General features: G+C 37.0%; 2 protein-coding genes across 2 annotated transcripts; one reads left to right on the top strand and one right to left on the bottom strand.

Moving 5' to 3' along the window:
• Positions 1 to 12,868: 12,868 nt before the first annotated feature.
• On the bottom strand, positions 12,869 to 17,040 carry LOC106164428 (uncharacterized). Its single transcript, XM_013542327.2, has 2 exons — positions 16,827 to 17,040; positions 12,869 to 16,297 (listed from the first exon to the last, which is right to left on the bottom strand). Exons 1-2 carry the CDS (start codon positions 16,939 to 16,941, stop codon positions 15,147 to 15,149), a joined length of 1,266 nt encoding a protein of 421 aa, XP_013397781.2. The 5' UTR covers positions 16,942 to 17,040; the 3' UTR covers positions 12,869 to 15,146.
• A 212-nt stretch (positions 17,041 to 17,252) lies between these two features.
• LOC106164438 (lipopolysaccharide-induced tumor necrosis factor-alpha factor homolog) lies at positions 17,253 to 20,967 on the top strand. Its single transcript, XM_013542338.3, has 4 exons — positions 17,253 to 17,338; positions 17,851 to 18,035; positions 18,348 to 18,516; positions 18,790 to 20,967. Exons 2-4 carry the CDS (start codon positions 17,879 to 17,881, stop codon positions 18,896 to 18,898), a joined length of 435 nt encoding a protein of 144 aa, XP_013397792.1. The 5' UTR covers positions 17,253 to 17,338; positions 17,851 to 17,878; the 3' UTR covers positions 18,899 to 20,967.
• Positions 20,968 to 21,177: the final 210 nt, after the last annotated feature.

Genomic DNA, 21,177 nt, shown 5'->3' on the forward strand with positions numbered 1-21,177 from the left:
TTTGGCCAAAACGAAGAGTTATTATCCCTTTAATTTATAGCGTATTTCGGAATTCAACTACAGCAATTGGTACATGAGGCATTTTATTTTTGAAAGTTTTTTTGCTGGTCAGAGCCATTTCTGACGATCTTGAAGCACTGATAAGCATTCTTTAATCCACCTCTGCCAAAATTGCTCTGCAAGTAACTGTGCGTGTATCCACTGTTCATTATATTGATCATGCTCTGTGAAATTGTCAGCGAACAAGCAGGGATTCGAATGCAGCAACAGTAGTTGGTTTGACTGCTGGGAACTGTAGTAGGCTTGTTAATGGGTCAAACGCTGCATTTTATAGTACAAATGTATAACTTGGCATGAATGTTCCTTGGGCCAAAAGATTTTTTTATGCGTAGAGACACCCTCTATCGAAGTATAAATTAGCATAGATTAGGCAAATTAGGTACCAAAATATATAACATTTCATATTTCCATCAATTTTTGGCCTAGGAACATACAGACTTGACATTTAATTTGGAATATTTTTTCCAAATCATTTTTCATCAATTCTTTCCTATTTTGCTGACTGATTAATGAAAACAAGGCTTAAAATCGTGTTTTAATAAATTTGAATTATCTCTTTGATGTCATTTTGACATCAGTTCATTAATGGAATTCGCCAGAGAAGCAAACAAAAACACATTGCCTATTCTATGTGTAACCCTCAAGTTAAAGGTATTTCTATCCCTCGTGAGGTTCGTGAAGGCTTTGGTGTCGTGCGCCTTCGCCGGAGACGGACTCAAAACGCAACAACCGAGATGGTTACTCTGATCGTTTATTATGCAGGTTAGAGGCGGCCTGAGCGTCGGCCTTACAGTCGCTCGCTGATCTAGGGACTCTGTCGGCTTCGTATGTCCTTTCTCCCTCTCAATCTGTCTTATCCAGCAATGAGACGACCTTTTATACTTGATGGGGGAGAGCTCGTTAAAGTTTCATCAGACTTCGATACGTTTGATGTCGTAAAGACCGCTAAACTATTGGCGACTGTGTGTCTGCCAAAACGTCCTTTCTGGACATTTCTCCTTGATACTCTTTAAGATATCTTAGCGATTACGATCATCAAATCGATATCTGAGCCTGATTATCCTTTAAGGAGCCGACCCTACCGTTTCCCTAACACAACTACTATTGTTCTTTGTCGGTGGCCTTTGATAAGGATCCACCATCATTAACCTTTTGTCGGTGAGTCCTGATATGGTTTACGACATCGACATGTAACTCTGCATTGGTGACACTGGGATTCTGCACAATTACTTTTTTGAGAAATTGGTGATTAATGAACAGTTGATCGCCAAAAGGAACTCAAACGGAAAAAGTTCAACAAAAATACCGTTACTTGAATTTAAAATATGAAATAATGATAATTATAATAAAAACACTAATGGTCTGGTTGAATGTTGCATCTGTCTTACTTGTTGAAACCATACTGAAACCTTATTGAAATCACGGATGTAGTTCTGTTGGAAAATTCAATCATTTTATAAAGAGTGTATATTTTTGTAAAAAAAAATAGAGTGATGTGTATTACACGATATTTTTAGGTTTGACCTTGTATACTCGGCCTCTGTTGAGAAACTTGTGTTAACATATTTGTTTAACTTCAATGGGCAAATTTCGTTCGTTTACTGGACTATAATACTAACTCCGTCCTCAGTACGAAATTAAAGGTCCCTAAAGAACAGCTTGAAGAAATGGTTCCGCACCTGTGAAACAAGTTACTACCTTTTTTGTGTTTGAAACTCGACTCTCAAAGAGAATCATTCTACGTACAAGCTTGATCCAATGTTGACAGCGCTCATGGTTCAGATACTCCCTGCTGTCATCAACCTGATAACGCACATCATCAAGGTTCAGATACTCCCTGCTGTCATCAACCTGATAACGCACATCATCAACACTAGCTTTGCATCTGTTTCTTTCCCTGATCAACTCAAGAAAGCTGTGGTTCAACCCCTACTAAAAAGCCATCTCTAGACATTGATACATTGCTAAGAATAAAAGGTGATCTCCTGTGTGGAGTCGATGAACACTCAATGATTCTTTTAGTCTTATTAAGACCTATCTGCAGCTTTACAAACATAGTTTAGTAATTTACTGTATGTGCTTTTATGTGAAAATCCCTATGTTCTATCTAGAATACTCTTAAATTTTTGTCGTTAAGCTCTGTAATTTTTATTTATCAATTCCTAATAATTTATTTCTTAAGTAATTGTTTCATGTATATGTAAAGTCTTCTGAACATGTTATATTAGATTTTAGACTCAAAATAAATTTATCATCATTATTTCTATTACGATCACGCAATATTTTTACTGGTTTTATTTTGCGCTTGCCAAGGCTAACATTTACGTCACGACCTGATTTCATAATATTTAGCGACCTAGAATAAAAAACAAAATAGGGCGGCGCCCATTAAATTTAGCGATTGTGAAAGTTCCAGTTGAAGGCTTTTTATAGGAAAAAGGCTAGAAAGGGATTTTATTAAGCTGACAGATACTCAATCGTTGGAGTAAATGAAGCAACAGGAAAATAGACTAAAGTAAATAAGGGTTGAATGTGACTTATTGCTGCCCAAAACCATTTACCTACTATATGCAATGGCGATAGAATGAACGATGGAATTCATGTTTATTGACCTGTTTTAGCTTTGACATGTCCGTCATCCAGTAAAATAACGGTAATAGAACAATGAAACATATTCAAAGCTTTTAATACCCTTTCTAACACGAAAACGTTGCTTAGATTGCACATAAACTGATTAGACTAAAATTAACAAATTCACATTCATAAAATATTTACATAAAATAGAATGTATACATTAAGATCAAAATGAGTTCGCAAATAAATAAATAAAGCACAAACCTCTAAATGTTTGATAAAAGAAACGGGGATAAAAAAAGAATATACAATAAACACCAAGATGAGTTTAAAAAAAAACGAACACAGACCACTTAAATGTTGATACAGAAAAGGGATAAAGGTGTTTTTAAAACGTTTTGGTTTCTGAATTTTGGTCACTAAAATTTGATTGGCTATGCCTTAGTTTTCTATTCTGTTTGCAGGTTAAAAGGCAATTCAGCTGGTCTTTGACGTATTTCATTTCCCCGAAGAATGAGTTGCAGAGTTCTATGATATCCCTGAACAAAATTTGATGGGGGCAGTTTCCCACGTTTAAGTTGGCACAGAGAATACCATCTTTTACATGCTGTTTTATAGAAAATTTAACAGGTTCAGACCATTTATCTGTAAGACTTTAAGTTATAAAACTTACCTTGAGTTTGACTGATTCAGATACGGCTACGATTAACCAAGCCCGTCTGTCTGAGGTGAAGTTAGTAAACAGGTTTTTATAAAAAAGTGACAAGCTGGAAGTAGAAAACAGGTTTTTATAAAAGAATTTTAAATAGCCGACTAGGAGTAACGTTATAAAAATATCTGAGGCTCAGCCAATGACGAAAAAGTTTCAAACTGGAATACCACGTGAACTTGGAGTGAGGGAAAACAATACCCCTTCCTGACATAGTCCTTTCAGCAGTGTGACCAAAATTTTGAACAGCTCAAAACTTTTGTCCCAATTTCACGATCTCTGAAGAATAAAACAAGCAACTGTGTCCTGCCACCATTTCGTCAAGCTAATCATGGATGCAACTGAGTTGAAGATTTTTTTAATGGCTCAAAAGCAAAAAAAACATCAAGCAGCAAAAAATAATGGTTTGCGCCATTGGCCGTAACGATTTTTTTTTCAGTTGTTAAAAACCCGGCGACTCCTCTAAAGTAAACGCAAGCTATATACAGACTTGACATTTAATATGGAATATTTCAGTTTCGAAGGTATGCCTAGGTAAATGTGCGTTCTTTTTTCAAAAAACTCAAATCTCATATATGATATGTGAATGGAGAAGTGTGTAGCCAGGTGCATCGCTTCCAATTAACTGAATACCAGGTTTGTTGCGCTGCTGAATTATGTAATATGCAGTGATTTAATTGGGTAGAGCTCCTTTGGGCAGGTCAAAGCTTGGCTTTGGCAAAGCATGGTTCTGTCAAAAAAGTATCCATATGTCGGCAACTACTGCATAGAGTAATTTGAAATTTTGCATGCAAGTGGTCGGTTTTGCAGTTTGAATAATGAGCTATGCAGTGCTTTACAAATTTGTTAATCTGTGGCAGAATGGCGCGAAAAAGACAGACATTGCCAGAGAGATAATTGCGCCAAACGAAACGGTCCGCACAGTTTTACAGAGTAATGCCCAGACTGATGTACCTACACAGAGGCCACACCCAATGTATTGAAATCTTACCACCAGGGTACAGGACCCACTGTCGGGATATGCTGTTGCAACTAAACAAAAACCACCCAGTCCGTTCAGAATGAGGGGTCAATTGCCACCAAAACGCATTTTTCAAGGCCCTTAGCGAACACCAACCTGGTTTTAGCAGTTTAGAATACCAGACGACCTCCGAGGAACCCACTGTAAACAGCAAACCATCGTTGTATGTTTCTCTAATGAATTGGGGACCTTGACCGTTTCTGGGTTGAACACTGAAACCTCGTGGCTTTCTTTATTGAGGTCAGATTTCATCTGTACCGCTCAACTAGTCAAAACAGATTTTATAGACATCCAGAAGAGGTTAACGACGAAGCGTGTGCCTCGTCTAAAGTGACTAAGGTCATTAACAGCGTCAGTATATGGAGTTGATGCCACATTGGTGCCAAAACACCGATGGTAGTCATCGACGAAAACCTGAACCAAATCAAATAAAGAAATAATCTGGGAACCACTAGACCATTGATAGGGGGCACCTTAGGAACAATTTTAGGTTGCACGGTGAGATTGCCGGTTCACACAGAGCACTTTTAATAGCAGATTACTTACAGAACCAAGGGAATGAGCAGCTACCTATTATACAGATTGATTCACAAGTGACTTGAACAGATTGTTTCAAAAGGACAAGTCGTTTCCATTTGAAACAGTGGCACCCAATAAACACGTTTTACTATACAGAGCTAACATTTAAAAAGTAATCCCATTGGTTTTGCGCTTATTTTCTGCTATATTGGTACCATATGTATCGGTCTGGTATCTTCTGGTATCTTAATGATCAAGAACATCTAGGAGATTGCTGATTAAATAATACATAACCTTGAAAACAGAGGAACTTGCATCAATGTTTGTGCACGCTAATATTTCTTTAATGTGTCTCATAATACAATAAAACATTTCCATTGTAACGTAGGAACATTGAGAATAAAATTGGATTCATTTGACTCTCTAGTCAGAGTCCAGCACCCCTTGACCCTCATGCAGTTAATTAGATTACTATATAAGGGTCAAATTACCCCACTAGCAGAGTCTTTAGACACTCTTATCAGAGTCAATCACCCCCTGGCCTTCATGGAGTCAATCTGACTCTAAAATCAGAGTCAAGTTACCGGGGGCCAGTGTCTGGCTGGCCCTTTCACCGACTCTTTTCGCTCGCTGGACAGTAACTGAGTAAGCCTCGTTTCAGTACTTGTGATGGCAGTGAGCAGTCGGCGAGGAGAGAACAGTTTTCATCATCCTTTGACAGTATGAATATTACATTATTGGCCATAGTTGGTTAAATGCATGAACAAGTTCTGTGTGTTTCTGCATGCAGAACTCGTGCACTTATTACTGGCCCGGGCTTTCAGTTGCCCACACCCTTTATGTGATATGTTGCTATACAGGTCAGCAAATTTTGTTTCCAGATTGTAGGTTTGACCCGCCAATGCATTTCACTGGGGAGGTTTGCTCACTCATTGATATATATATATATGTGTGTGTGTGTGTGTGTGTGTGTATGTGTGTGTGTGTGTGTGTCATGCTTTTTATTACCAGATATACAGAATGTTTGTTATTGTTATTTGCAAACCAATTGCGACCGGATGGCCTTGTGGTTAGAGTGTCAGCCTTTGGAGCGGTAGGACGTGGGTTGAAACACGACCGGGGACATATCAGTCTTTAATAAACGGTACCTACTGTCTCACCCCTTGGCACTGTTGTTGTTGTTTTCATAATGAGCCAAGGAGTCTTTTGTAGAGATAAATCAAGGGATGATTTATCTCTACAAAAGATGAAGGGATGTGTGAATGCAGTCAATTGTGACCTTCCTGTGGGGTCTGGGATGTGCTTATTTAAAATAGGCCTATTAAAGATGCATACAAAGTCATTTTTGCCACAAAAACCAACCAAATACCAGCATATATATACACAATGGACAATAGAAGTGTCACCACTACTGAACCATTTCTTTGGGGAGATAAATGACTGTGGAATGATACGCTCCTGGTATCATTTTATTAACATCAAATTTCACACACACACACACACACACACACAAATTGTAGACCAGGCATTATAACTACTCAAGATCTGCCTACTTTGATTACTTGATTATTATTTGATTACTCTGATTCAGGGGGTGACACTTCCATTGTCCATTGTGTGTAGTTTCAAACAGTATAATTTAGAGAATTGCCAAAATACACTGTTTAACCGAAAATGATATTTGAATGGATTTTTCTGCTAGCTTACTATCCTGTATATACAGGAGACAAAAAAAAAAGTAGATCACATAAGTAGGTTTAATTTCTGACCAAAATTTTAAAGAAAGGGGCGGTCTAAATGTTTTATGGCTGTAAAAAACCAGCTGTAGACAAGTTACTATTTTTTTTTCGTGTTTGCCACTCGACTCTCTCAAAGAGAATCAGTCTGCCCTCACCTGATATTTATGCTATTTTGCGCTCGTCAGGGCTTACATTTACGTCAAGGCCTGATTTCCCTACCCTAGGTTCTAGATTTCAGTTATGTCAGCTCGATCTTGATTTTACACATAACCCATATCAGCCAAACTGGTAAAGCTATTCCATAAAATGTTATGAATAGATAGTAAGCTAGCTTTCCAGTGCCCTGACAATTAGGGCAGATTTCCCAATAGCGACTTTAATAATAAATTAATAAAAGAATACAGCGGCTCCCATGCACCTAGCGATTGTGAATATTCCAGTTTTATAAAAAGTGGTAGGAGATTTTGTTAAGAGTACTGAAAGGTATACATTCAAGGATTTTGAGGAAATAAAGCTATAGGAATAAAGACTGTAAGTTAATGGTAAGGTGATAGCCTTGACAAGATCAATCCTTTTGCATTCTGTGTCATCAAGGGAACCATGGCATTGCAATGTCTTCTTGGGAGCCAATTTGGAGTTGAGTTTGTCTTATTGTGTGTTTAATTGTCTTAGTGGTTTTATTTTAACTACACATTTGTAAGTGTTTTTGTATTTCCAGACTAAGTCCATATTTCACTTATACTCTTGCTCAATATAATGGAATATTATCCCAACAGAATGTACGTTCTAAGACAAATTCTATTATTCAACCAACAAACTATTTAGTGTTTAATTATAATTTCATTTTCTACCTTTGAATTGCAGTAAATTTCGTTGTTTTTTTCTTACATTTGGATTCCTTTTTGTAAATAATTGGCAATTTAAAGAAAAAAGCAAATGTCAGATTCAATGAAGCAGGGATTGCAAGCCCGGCTGGCTTCATCCGTTCAGGCTATTCTTCAAGGCACTGACTTAACCAGTTTACTGGTGTATCTCTGGCTCAGTTTAGCCCACCGCTCGACAAGAACCTGTCTCAGCTCAAACAGTGTACTCGGCAACTGGGACTCTCTCCTCTTTACAGCGTAGGATTGAGTATCCCAACAGTGTTCTTAGGGAAAAAAGGAGGCCAAACTACTTGCTCAATTTCCTGGTCATTGTAGAATTTGTGTTTTGCCAGTACGGTGAGGTGGAGCATTGCCATGTTAGGACAGAAAGTTACGGTTATTTTGGGCCTTTTGTTTGCGCCTTAAACCCCGTATCCTCAAAAGTTACTCTCCCTTGGAAAATTTTGATTTGCAACAATATTAAAGTTACGGGGCCAGCCATTTTGCTCAGATCTTTTATGCACAACTCTAACCGTCTATTGTGCATTACTTTTTTGTTTTTTTTAATTCGTTCATCAATCATTTCTACAGCTGTACAAAATACGTAAATTTTCTTTTAGAAGTTGAATAAAGAGCATTGGTTCATGACGTGATTATCTGTATCACTTTACGCATTACGTTAGGGGTGACACTTTTTTTTTGCTGGGAAGTATACATGGAAGGCTTCCTTTGCCTGGAAAAAACTGTCTGTGCTGTGCTGTGTGATTTACTGTACGTTGTGTTGTCTTTGAGGACACCGTTTTATACTTGTCATGATAAAGTTTACAAAGCTAGTTATTACCAATTCAATGTTTCAGTATCTAACACGGCAACTACATTATAGAATGATGCTACAAGTGTTATGTCATCACCTCCCCACCCACCCTCTATCGAACTTCCGCTGTTCAAAACGGCTAATGTGGAGTGGAGGTCAAGGAAAGTGGGGCCATCGTGTTTGTTATGGCTTTCATTTCGGTTTAAAGATGTCGCAAGCCAAGTCCAAATTCAGGTAGATTCAAAATCTGTCTGTGCCCTATCCCGATTGGATGCAATGCATTGTTTACTGAATTTTAGCGTAATAAGCTTTCTAATTTACAGGTCAGAATTTACAGGTTAAAAACTGCATGATCTCATAAAATCCAAACTTGATTTGCTTTGGTTAAATGCGTTTTTTTTCTTATCATATATGAAACATTTCTGCAATTTTGAATGAAGTAGTTTTTATTGTTTGCAGCAATCGGAGTTGACGATATGTTTATTATGATAGCCGCATGGCGGCAGACCAATCCACGAGACACCGTTCAAAAACGCATGGGGGAGACATTTTCAGAAGCAGCTATCTCTATCACAATCACTACGCTTACGGACGGTCTTTCTTTTGGTATTGGCGCCATTGCTGATTTTCCTACTATCAGATTATTTTGTCTAAACACAGGTAGGATCAACTGGCGATTAAAGTTTTATTCACAAGTTGAAGAGTGCCATAAGCCTTTTTTACTTTTCGATCTTTCGCTCTTTCTGGGTGAAATGAACAGTTCTTGTGGTTATACGTATACAATTTCAATGTTTCAATTATTTCAATATGAATTCATTTTTGATAGAATTTATGGCTGCCATGTGCAGAACGCTTTCGAAATACTTCATAAATCCATGGAATATTTTGATAAATAGAGGCATTGCATTAATTTTCATTTTACTGAAACGATGTTCGCGAAACCATTATTATACACTTCGTTAGTGTTATTTATTTTCAATTGTATATCCGTCAGTTTAACTATTTATTCTTTTAGGTGTTGCTGTGCTCTTTGACTTCTTTTTCCAAATAACCTTTTTCGCTGCCAGCATGGTTTTTATTGGAAGACACAACGGTATTTTGGCTGCAAGACTTTTCAAGTTTTGTAGAGCAGTACAACTTGACAGTTAATGAAACCAATTTTGTTAATGTGCTAAAACGTGAGTTTTTGCCTAGGAATGAAAAGTTTTCATTAGATATACACATAGATAATACCACAGATAATATAATGGCTTCGAATCACCAATTGATGCGTCTAGAGAAAAGGAACTGGTTCTACTTGCCATGTGCCTTGCTGACAATGGTCAAGTCAGTTCGTGTGTGTTACTGTCTTCCATCCTGCCTTCCTTTCGTACGATCAATACGTAGCGATCATACCCAATACTCTACAAAATATCGGCATTGCTCTTGGTTCAATGGTAGTTATTTCACTACTTTTGATCCCCAATCCTATCTGTTCACTATGGGTTACTTTGTCGGTGGCATCAATAGAGGCAGGTGTTGTGGGTTACATGGTGTGGTGGGATGTTAATCTGGATTCTGTCTCTATGATTAATCTGATTATGTGTATTGGGTTTTCTGTTGATTTTTCAGCACACATTGCATATGCATATATTAGCGCCAACGGTTGCACCGAGAAAAAAAACTTTCTTCCTCCCTGTTTTCCCTTGGTTTTTCAATTCTTCAGGGGGCTCTGTCCACGATACTAGGTGTGCTGGCCTTAAGTGCATTGTCTGTGTATATTTTCAGAGCGTTTTTCAAACTCATGTTCATGGTAATTTTGTTTGGTGCTCTCCATGGTCTTGTTTTGCTGCCAGTGCTTTTGTCGAAGCAAGTCTGAACCTATCTTAGGCATGAATGGTGTGATGCCATATACTATAACCTCTAATGTACGATCTGAACAGTTTTAATGTCTGAATGGTGCCTAACGGTGTATATTCAATTTAAAAGGTTGGCTAAAATGAGAAGTTATTCGTCGAATGTTTGACAATGTTGTGCCGTGCTGCAAAGAAAGCTTGTAAGAAAACTGTTCGTATTATACTATGCTTTTTATTCAGATCGTGTGACAGTGTTTTGCTTATAACTATTGCTTAGTTTATTTATTTTGTTTGGTTTTTGGTGACTTTGGGACTGCCAAGAAAATGCAGAGCGATATGAAAGACAATAAGATGGGTCAGGATTCCAGATTTCTCACGGGAGCACGGCACCCTTCTAGTGTATGAGAGGCACACTATAGAGAGAATTGTCTGCAGTTTTGGACTCAGAAATCGGTGAAATTGTGCTTTCAAACTTTCTAAAGACTAAAGTTTAGAATTAGACTGTATAGGAAATAAGCAATTGAAATGTAAAATGTAAAATGTTTATGTAAAATGTATGTAATATGAAGTGGTTTACAATAAAACTGCATAAAGAATTTTAATTAAAATTAGTGTTTATGTGTTTGCAATTTTGTGCATAATAATCGTTATTTGTGGCGTACAGTGTAGCTATGCAAATTTTTACATTAGAGCACTTGATCAGATTTTACGGTGCATTGCCATTTACATGTACCAGGGTATTACATGTACCTCCGCAAAGTAGATCGTTTTTGACTCCATTTGTCTGTTAAGAACATAATGGGGAAAGTTTGGACAGATTTTAATGAAATTTTCAGAAACTGTCCACAGGGGTACAAAGTAACAAGATACGGTTAGATACAGTTGTAAAAGTTTAAATTAACAGTATCAGAAAATTAGGAATAGGTGATAATTATGCAGGTAAATGTTTTTTTAATATTGCAAATAAGCTACAACAGAATTTTTTTTTGTGTAATGCCAACATAAATGCTATATAGATGAATAACACTTAACAGTGCCTCATTATCTTCAAACTCAGTGGGGCTATTAATATCATGTTAATACAGTTAGATTTAAAGTTTGAATAGCAGCTTTACTGGATTATTTTTTGTTATGTTTTTTTTTTAATTTTTATTTTTCAAACACTGGCATTTTCAAGGTGTGAGTTTTTACTCCCATCCACCTGAACTACAATTTCTGTATTCTAAATAAGCAGTCGTATTGGTGTTTGTCTTTAAACATTATGTAATATGTTTTTGTGCACTGTCATCATTTTTCACATATTGAGATTTTCATTATGTGTATTTGAAATCTCATGGTCCTGAAACTGTAATCTTATTGACCATATTACCTGTTGTGTATGCTTAAAATTCAGTGTTGATTGACTGTGCTGTTATTCCATAATTATTTATTATTGCATCAAAATTGACAAATTAACCTATTTTCTGCATCAGATTCTTTATTTTCTGCTTTTTTCTTGTACATTTGGCAGCTTTGCTGCCTTGTCTAGTTATTGTTGTGACCAGATTAAAATATGATAAAAGCTGGTGTTTTGTATACTTAACAGTATTATCACCACCACATTTTACCAAAGTTAACAAGCACATTCAGAGTAAGTACCTACTACAGTAGTAGCCTAAGATTGGGTTCCCATGCCTAGATGTGGACCGGTCTAACTCCCTGCTGGGGAGTCTCACTAAATTGCTATCAGCTTAACCAGCTTAAATGTGTCATGCCTACCGAATCAGCTAGGGTAAAGATAATTACTCCCTAACAGCTTTACTAGGCGTGACAGACATTTAAGCCGGTTAGGTTGATAGTAATTTATTGAGACTCTACAGGGAGTTAGATCAATCCAAATATCTGTGGGAATGGTCCCTAAGGCCCCATTCAGAATAGGGGACCAACTAGTCCGAAGTTCAAAAATGGCCGGCCCACTTGAATACTTCCCCACGGGCTATCTATTCAGTGTCTATTAGCGGTATTAGCGGATTAGACGGCAAGCTTTGTAGTGGGTCGCCATATTTGACCCTCGGACTATTTAGTCTTCTATTCTGAATGGAGCCTTAGGCTTCAAGTCCATCAAAGTTTGAATTCATACATGGGGCAACTTTTTTTGTCCTTGAAATTTGGAAATACCATATTTTGGGATAGCATGGTGAGACTAAGGTTATAATTTGTAGTAAAATGGTTTGAATTACTTCATGGGAATGTAAATATCATTAAGTGATATGTGCAGTGGACTTAATCTGCTACTTGTTACATCTTTATAAGTTAGTGAAAATTGCCGTTGATTTATTTCTTGTTAAAGTTCCTTCCATATTTTTTGCAATCTCCAAATAATATCAGAACTAATTTTGCATAAAAATATTAATATTCACCAGTTATTGATGTTTTAAAGGTATACTGTGATGAAAAAACGGGTTAAAACTATCCGTTAGGTGCCCAAAAGTCATTTTTGAGTAATGAAAAAAAAGTTCTTACGTTTATTTAGTTTTTAAAGCCGATTTTATGCAGGTGTGAATGTAGTTTATGATACTCCCGCGTGGTGGCGCTTTAAGGCGAGTGACGTCACTAGCGTCAAGGCTCAGAAAGCCATATTCGATTCAGCTATCCGCTTGCTAGCAGTGCAAACTAAAACGATACACGCAATTGATCACTACATGATCATTTATAAATTCAAACTTTTGAAGATAGATACACAAAAGAAGATTAATTCCCCACGTGGTTATCATTTATTAACCAACAAAATACACCAAAACTATGTTAACAGTAAAGGTTTGGAAGCAGGGCAGCGAACACAGTTTTTCACACATTGCCCATCTGTCGCGTCGGCTGAACGTTCTTATCCCGACTGATAAGAGAAAGTTACCTAATACATGCAGGTGTGACAGCTAACATTATTTTTCACACCCGTGCAGTTTACCAGTGTCATTCCGGGAGAGCCAGGTCAGTGGACAAAAGGCCAAAGATATCGGACTGATCGCATCGGACACTACATTTCACACCTCTGCAACTTACCTCGCTACTTCTGCCTTACACGTGATCAGTGCAGCAGTATGTCGAGTAAAAATTTGATTCCACTATCATGTTAATATTAACGTTTTCACTAACATAACCAAAAAATTCGACAACGTAATTCTGCTACGAACTATTTTTTGGGCTCTAGAAGCTGCTCTCTTCTTCCTTTCGACGGCCGCATCATGCACACATCCTACAGGTAAGACTCTCGTCGGCAGCGCTCTGGCATTTACTGTCGCATTTTGGTACTCCGAAAAATCGAATATACTGGGTACAGCATCATCTTTTAGTTTTCTCCGTGCTTTTCCACCGCACAATTCAGCTCGCAGGTCACGTACGAAGCATTCCGGCTCGAAGTGGTCGCTACAGATCCCCGCGTGTTTTGACACAGTGCTGGGATTTTTTAACTTCAGAGAATTGAGCCAAATTTTACGTTTAGCGGCATCCGCAGGCAGGATATAATAGCAGATGTCTTTCTTATTGTAACCTACATTACGGCACCCGGGAGCAACACAACTTTGCGGCATTTGTTTTTCTGACACCTGGATGTTTAGTCGCCTACTGCATAGTATATACTATTACTAGTACAGCTGTGGGAAGCTACTCCACGGGTTACGTCACTAGAAACTGACCAATCAGAATTTTCTCATCTAAATCTCATCTTTTCTCTCTAAAACTTAAAAAGAACAATTTTTTGACGTGGATTTATAGTTTTTATACTGTAAAAAAAGCAGTGAACGCTATGTGTTCCTAGAGCGCAGTAGGCCTTTAATGTCTTCAAAATAAACATAGTAATGTGGATATTGATTTAATTGATAAGTCTGCGACCTAAAATATTGTTATAACAATAAGTGCTGGTATTAAAAAAAGTCAGTTGGGTGCTCTTCTCCTGACCTGTTCTCAACCAGTCTGGTGGTTTAGTGTAAAAGACTACTGATATGATATATGCAGCTTGGGCCTGAGGCACGTTTGTTTGAACAGAGTTCAATATCACAATAGCTTAGTTTGTTTACTATTTCTTTTATGTGGGGGTTTTGCAGCACCTGGGACCTGAGTGGTACAGCGTGAAATGCTGCATGAGAGTTTCCTTTTTAAAAGAACATGCATTTTTAAATATCACTAAATTTCATTACAGCATCAGCTCTTATGATCATTACCATAACATGCAATGCAATCACGTTCATGGAAATAATATAACAAGGAAAATAAAAAGATTATTTTCGTAATTTGGTAAAATCAATTAACAATAGCAATTCAACATCTTGTCACTGAAAAGGAATTACATACACCTAGCTAATAGTGCACAAATGGGATTCAGTGAAAAAAATCTTAATAAACATATAAGCTGTGGACAGCAAAATTGCCCAGACTCCACCATTTGTTGATCATGGGCATAAAAATTCAAAAACCTTTATGTAACCAAATTGTCAACCAACGAACAAACAAACCATGCCTTTTTACAGCAAATGGGATTATTTATTTTTTAAACAATAAGTTATTGCTTGGGTTCAAACAAGTGTGTGTGTGTGTGTGTGTGTGTGACTTAATTTTTGGCAGTTACAACAGGATATTGAAATGCCACAATATTGTTACAGGTCTCACTGAATTATTACAAAAGGAACTTTTCTAATATGGTAAAATCATCAATTCAATTATTACTGAAACTTGTGAGATAAAAAAAATCACAGTTAAATCCTTTGGAAGTATTGGAAGAAACATAATCCAATCACAAATATGACTGTTTATGCTTTCTATTACATTTAGCCTTAGCCATTATATAGCTTCATCACTTGCTCAACTAATACAAAAGAAAAATAATGAAAAAGCAACAAAGTATTTTCAAGATATAAACCAAAAAATGAAAGTTGTACAAAAATGAAAACTGCAGCTTTATATTTTAATGGCATTTACAAGCTTGCATAGTGGAAAAAGCAATAAATGTAAAAAACAGTACAGTAGTCATCTGATCACAGCTACTTATCATCATCATGCAACAAAAGATGGAGCTCATTTCCAGTTCTCTTCACCCCTCCTCCTAGTTTCTTACACTCCATGTGCATAGTTTCATGTAACCACTTGACCCCCTCCTCCTCAGCTCTCCTCACGCACATCTTTTTGGTCATGGTGGGAACCATCAGCAGGTTGACAAGGTCGCCTGTTTCTGGGTCAAGGTCAACCAAGTACATCAGACTCAGCTCAGATCGATATGGTACATGGTCGGGATGAAAAATCCCTTCATAATCGTTGAGAAAGTCTCCACAGCCATAAATGATCAGTTTTCCTTTGTAGACCTCCACCCCTTTCACATGATGAGAAGAGTGCCCGTGGATGACATCTACACCTGCGCTGTCAATAGCACTGTGGGCAAAGCGCTGAAACATGTCTGGGACTTTAAAACCCCAGTTTCCACCCCAGTGGATAGAAAGGATGACAATGTCTCCAGGCTTTTTTGTTTTTTTGACTTGCTGGGACAGCTCATGAACTGTATGCGACAGCTGGTCAATGTTAAGGATATTTACCCCAGATTTGCCCTTCCTTGCCTGCCACTCATCAAAAACTCCACTCGACCTATGACCTCCTGCAAAGATGAGCACCCTGCCTTTGTTGGGAAGGTCAAACACAGCTGGTTGTTGTGCTTCTGAGATGTCCTTGCCAGCACCCACATAGGTAATGTTAGCACTCCTCAGGGTGGACAGTGTTTCCTCCAGCCCAGGGTATCCCCAGTCCAGGACATGGTTATTACTGAGCACACAACAGTCTATTTTGGCTTCTTTCAAAGTCTCCACATTACCAGGATGCATACGATAGTTGATACCCTTTCCAAGCCAGGGAGTCTCACTGGTTGTAATGGAAGTTTCTAAGTTTATCAGCCTTATATCTGGCTTCTTCTCCTCCAGGATTTCCAGGGCGTCTCCCCATACATATCTCATTCCTCGCTCAGTTGGTAAAGCCCCACTCTGATCCACAGACAACTTAACATAATCTCTGGCATCTGTTACATAGCCTTCATACAGCTTAGGGTCGCAATGATGAGGCAATATCATGTCTATTCCTCTTCCAAGCATCACGTCTCCGACCATGAACACCCGAATAAGTTTCTCAGGATTTGCCATCATTTTGGTACCTGGAATAAATATTACAGTTTCAGTTGTCAATTGATTGTTTATTGATAAACACAGCTGTCAAATAATCACTATGGTTTATAGATAACTGAGACATTCAAAAGACTAATAATTAAAAGTAAACAATCAATGGGTGACTGTATTAGTATGACCAATACAAGTTTCAAATCCTTCTTGGCATAAGACATGATATGTGAAAAAAGTATTACGATTGACTATACTTATTTTAGGAGGTGATATTCATGTTTGCCTCTGTTGCCGTACTTGCTCACGGTACCCTTACCAGCGGTAACTGCATGAGGCAATATTCATCATTCATGTACAGTGTAGGTGTGGGAGTGCAGCTTGAAAAATTTTGTCACTACCCTCAATAAATGACAATTCTGAAAATGTTGTGCTCACTACCTGTAGTAGGTGATGGGCGATTCTAAATTTCCATTTTCTTACTGATAGGGCTATTGCGACCTGCAGACTACACTACTACTGTTTTTAAGTACATGTACCGGTAGTTTATTTGTGTTGAGCACAAACCTGCAGTATTACTGTTCGGGTTCCAAGAACCGCTCTTAGTAGAAAAGAGTGATGCAAGGAAACGAGTCACACCAGAAGCCAGCAGGTATGGGTGGAGACGTCTAGGATCAAACATGGAACAGCATCGATCTGATGCTTTAACTACGCATTTACAGGTTCCATGACCGATTTCATCTTCACGGCCTTTCACCTTAGGGTACGTTGCTAGCCCAAGTCTGTATTTATATTTTTTCTGTTTTAGGCTGACACCGTATTTTCCAATCGTTTGTATTAATTAGTATTTTTTAACTTAATATTTATTTTTAACTTAAATTTATTCTTTTTTATTTTGCTTGTATAGAATTTGTATTCGCCAAAAACATCAGTCTTCTACCCATTTTATGAAACTGTTTCTCCTTGAATCTGCTGATTGGATTCATGTTAAAGGTTTACCAAAACGAGGCCGAAGAAGATTGTGCGTCGTCTACAAGAGAAATCCATCTCAAGAAATTTGCGAAAATAGTAACTTAAAGGTAAAAAATGAAATTTTGATAAACTTTATATTTAAGATGCTTTCATTAAAGTAATGAGAAAAGTATCTTTCGTTTGACCTGACTGGAAGCATTAGCACACATGGTATTTAGATCTACGATTATTTTACGCAGTGACAAAGTTCACTTCCTTGATTCAAGGCTTGAACAAACTGGTACCTACAAAGAAGTGGTAGAATCTCTCTATCTAGGAATTGCAACATGCTGATTCCGATTAGGTTGAGTTATATACAGGGGTACTAATTTTTTTGGGCACTGACAATTCCACATTCAGATGTTAGCACAAATAACACAACACCTGTTTTTTATATTAAAAAAATAAAAAATAAATAAATAAATAAATAAATAAATAAATAAATAAATAAATAAATGTAAATAGGAATTCAAGACGCTGGTAGTATGTACTGATGGAAATACCCCAAAAGAGGTTACACATACACGATGTAACAAAGTCTCATTTTACAGAAGGAAAATTAAAAGAATAAAAATTACAGGTCCTTCAAAGGCTATCCATTGTTGACCATGTCAGAAAAACAAAATTATGGGACAAATGCCCCAGCCTCTGGAAACTACCCTGCAGAGCCGCCTCCCCAGTATGAGCCTCCTAAGGGGGCAGGATACCCACCCCAGCAGGATGGATATGCAGGATATCAGCAGGGGACTTATCCACCACAAGCTGGTAAGAGAAAGCTACTGGTAACAATTTCATATCTTTGAAATGACTCATTTAAAATGCATTTATTCCATGACCCTGAGACTTTTTGGTTTATCGTCATGCCAGTCAGTCTATTTAGAATTGTTTAACGAATATTTATATATGCATTCTAGCATTTATCCAGTCAATCCATTGATATCCAGGTTCAAGCATGATATTTATATTGCTTTGGTAGTCTTAAGTCTTATGGTGAAAGGAAGATATTTAGTACCTGCTACTATAAGCAATTATGATATACTAGTACTGCAGATATATAGATATAAAACTCTTTTTCAGCTCCAGTGGTGGCCCAGCCAACAACTGTGGTATATGTGAATGCGCCTGCATTTGGGCCCAATTCCAAGCAGATGCAGTGTCCATACTGCCAGGCACATGTCACTACTTCAGTGGAATATTATTCTGGAGGGGCTACCTGGCTGGTTGCTGGAATTACCCTTTTTGTTGGGTAGGTTCTTTAAAGATCTGACTTTGTCTTGTAAGCTTGCCTATCATTTAATTTAACATTTTGTATGGTGCAGAATTGGCTTATGATAATTGAAAAAAAAAAGTTAAATAGAATAAAAACTAAGTGGAAATACATTATAACTGATTTTGAGAGAGATGTTTGATGCAACAGCTGGGTGTATATCTTATTAATTGATACATATCAAGGCAAACTATAATCATTACATTATTTATTTATCTCTGTACTTAATATATTTTTGTTCATTTATTTAAGATGCTGGCTTGGGTGTTGTTTGATCCCATTCTGCATACAAGATTTAAAGGATGCACGTCACTTTTGTCCAAACTGCAACCGCACCCTTGGTACATACCACAGAATGTAGATGATGATCAGCATTTTGCTTTAAACACAGGGTTAATTACCTTCAAAGAATTTTCTATAAAAAATGGTCTCTCTTAATTGCACTGTCAGTTTTCTCAAAATAACTTGTAATTGAAGGCCTTATTAATATTGTAGCTGCTGTGGATTGATTCAAAGGTATAGCGTTATCCACACAGAGTTATCCACATAGCCATCAAAGAAATTTGATATTAGTACATGTATTGGTTCATAATCTTTGACACCCTTTATTGTATGAACAGTCGCAATTCAGATAGGTGCTGAAATATATTTAATCTGAATGATGTGTTATAATATGAAACATTTCTTTATAGGGACTCTGTGTGGGTTAATTGTGTTAGAAAATACGAATAACTTACAGAATTCAAGGGCCTAATTCAATTTTCTAGTAGATACAGACCATCTCTCTTTAGAGTTCCAGACTTACAACTTTCCTACAAATATGCATTTTTAAGACCACAAAATTCTTTATGTGGCTTATGCTGCGTGAACAATTCTATGCATTTTCACTTTACTTAAAGGGTCACTCTATGCGAATTTCCTTGCCAAAAATGAATTTTCCAGGGTAAAGAGCAATTTTTCTCCTAATCAGGAATAAACGCTTGCTCTGTACTTGCACTTGGATTCGCTGTTCTATTCCAATTTTAATTTAATACTCAAGTTTAATATTATAAATGACATCTGCTGTCATGCACATTGCCTCATTTTCACACAAGAAAATGTTTTGTATTGTTGCCCTGTGCCTGTATAATGCAGACGTTGCAAGCTGGCAATGTCTACCCAAGGAGTCTGAGAAGATAATTATACACTCCAGTTCAACTTTTATTTAAAAGGTTTTATTGTCTCTGGAATGTGCATTGGGAAATACAAGAAGCTTTACAGGAAGAATATGACTGTGGGACGTTTTCAAATGCTTGGAGACAACCTCCAACAATTCATTTTTGGCAGGCAAATCCCAAAGGGTGGTCCTTTAAATATGTAAGTTGTTACGTTGTTGGATGGTGGTGCAGCATGCCTTTAGACATAGTGCTAGAATATCTCTAAAAGAAAAAAGGGAAGAGTTATGATGGCAATCCGATGTATTGAAATCCAGATTTGTGTTGATCTTATTTTTATAGAAGGTCCCATTGATGTCATGCACAGAGGAGGTAAGTGCAAGATTACAAGAGTTGGTAATGGATATACTGACAAAATGAGTTGACCTTATAATTATACATATATTCAACACTGATAAATATTTAACTTCTGTGATATTTGTTAGAATTCTTCACCAAAGGCTGTTCACTAAATATGGAAAATTTAACTTTTTGTTAAAATTGCATTTTCAAATACTGGGTTAAAGTTGAATTAAGTTGAATTAACATGTTATATTGCTAAGACCCCATTCCCAGAGATTAGATCGATCCGACTAGATCGACCTGGGGGTTCACGCTAAATAGCTGTCAGCCGAGCGGGCATGAAAGTTAAATTACCCCCTTACAGCTTGTAGTAGGCGGGACGGATATTTCAGCCTGATTATCTGACAGTAATCTAGTGAGACTCCCCACGGGGATAGATCGCTCTAAAATCTATGGGAATGCGCCCTTAACGTAAAATGTGTAGAATATTTAAGATGTTGCCAGGTGGCCTTTTCCCTCTCATGCATTTGATCATTTGTGTTCTGTTTAGTTGAGTAAAGATATACAATTGACCAAATAACAAAATCCTTTGCATCATCTGTGATAAATTATCTAATAGTCTTCATTTCAGTACTGTTATTTTATTGTTACTGTCAGGAGAAAGATAATATATTTTTTGACTTGCGAGCTCCTGTAATAATTCCAGTTAAGGCAACATTTTTTTTACACTGGACCAAGTATAATGTTCATGTCACTAATGCCAAGTTTATACATCTTAGTATTGTTTAATTGAAGAGAGGAAACAGTTACCCTATGATTTCACATATATTTAGGGATAATTTTGTATGTCTGTGATAACAATATGGCACAATATGATTTATTCTTTTCTTGTAAGTCTTCCATTATGTTACAAATAAACTGGATTTTAAAAATCCCTTTGTGTTATGATAATCTGTAAATAGTTTAGTTGTTAGACACCTAAGAGATGACATTTGCATAGAATACTTCTTATTGGTGATCCTCTCCACTAACTGCAAAATGAGGTCTTTTTAGTAAATATCCCATTTTAGTATTTTAAAATTAGAAAAAAAAACTCTGCTTTATGTTTAATTATAGAAAATGAAACATGAAAGTGTGGGTTGCC

This window comes from Lingula anatina, chromosome 1 (assembly GCF_051362555.1).
Source record: "Lingula anatina isolate TDL-2025a chromosome 1, LinAna3.0, whole genome shotgun sequence".
Classification (NCBI taxonomy): domain Eukaryota; kingdom Metazoa; phylum Brachiopoda; class Lingulata; order Lingulida; family Lingulidae; genus Lingula; species Lingula anatina.

What these genes read in the sequence shown, in the direction of transcription:
- LOC106164438 (XM_013542338.3), top strand. Translation starts at nt 17,879, where the DNA reads ATGTCAGAAAAACAAAATTATGGGACAAATGCCCCAGCCTCTGGAAAC. An exon ending in GACTTATCCACCACAAGCTG is followed by an intron (nt 18,036 to 18,347) that starts GTAAGAGAAAGC and finishes ACTCTTTTTCAG; the next exon opens with CTCCAGTGGTGGCCCAGCCA. An exon ending in GGAATTACCCTTTTTGTTGG is followed by an intron (nt 18,517 to 18,789) that starts GTAGGTTCTTTA and finishes CATTTATTTAAG; the next exon opens with ATGCTGGCTTGGGTGTTGTT.
- LOC106164428 (XM_013542327.2), bottom strand. Translation starts at nt 16,941, where the DNA reads ATGTTTGATCCTAGACGTCTCCACCCATACCTGCTGGCTTCTGGTGTG. An exon ending in CCCGAACAGTAATACTGCAG is followed by an intron (nt 16,298 to 16,826) that starts GTTTGTGCTCAA and finishes TATTTATTCCAG; the next exon opens with GTACCAAAATGATGGCAAAT.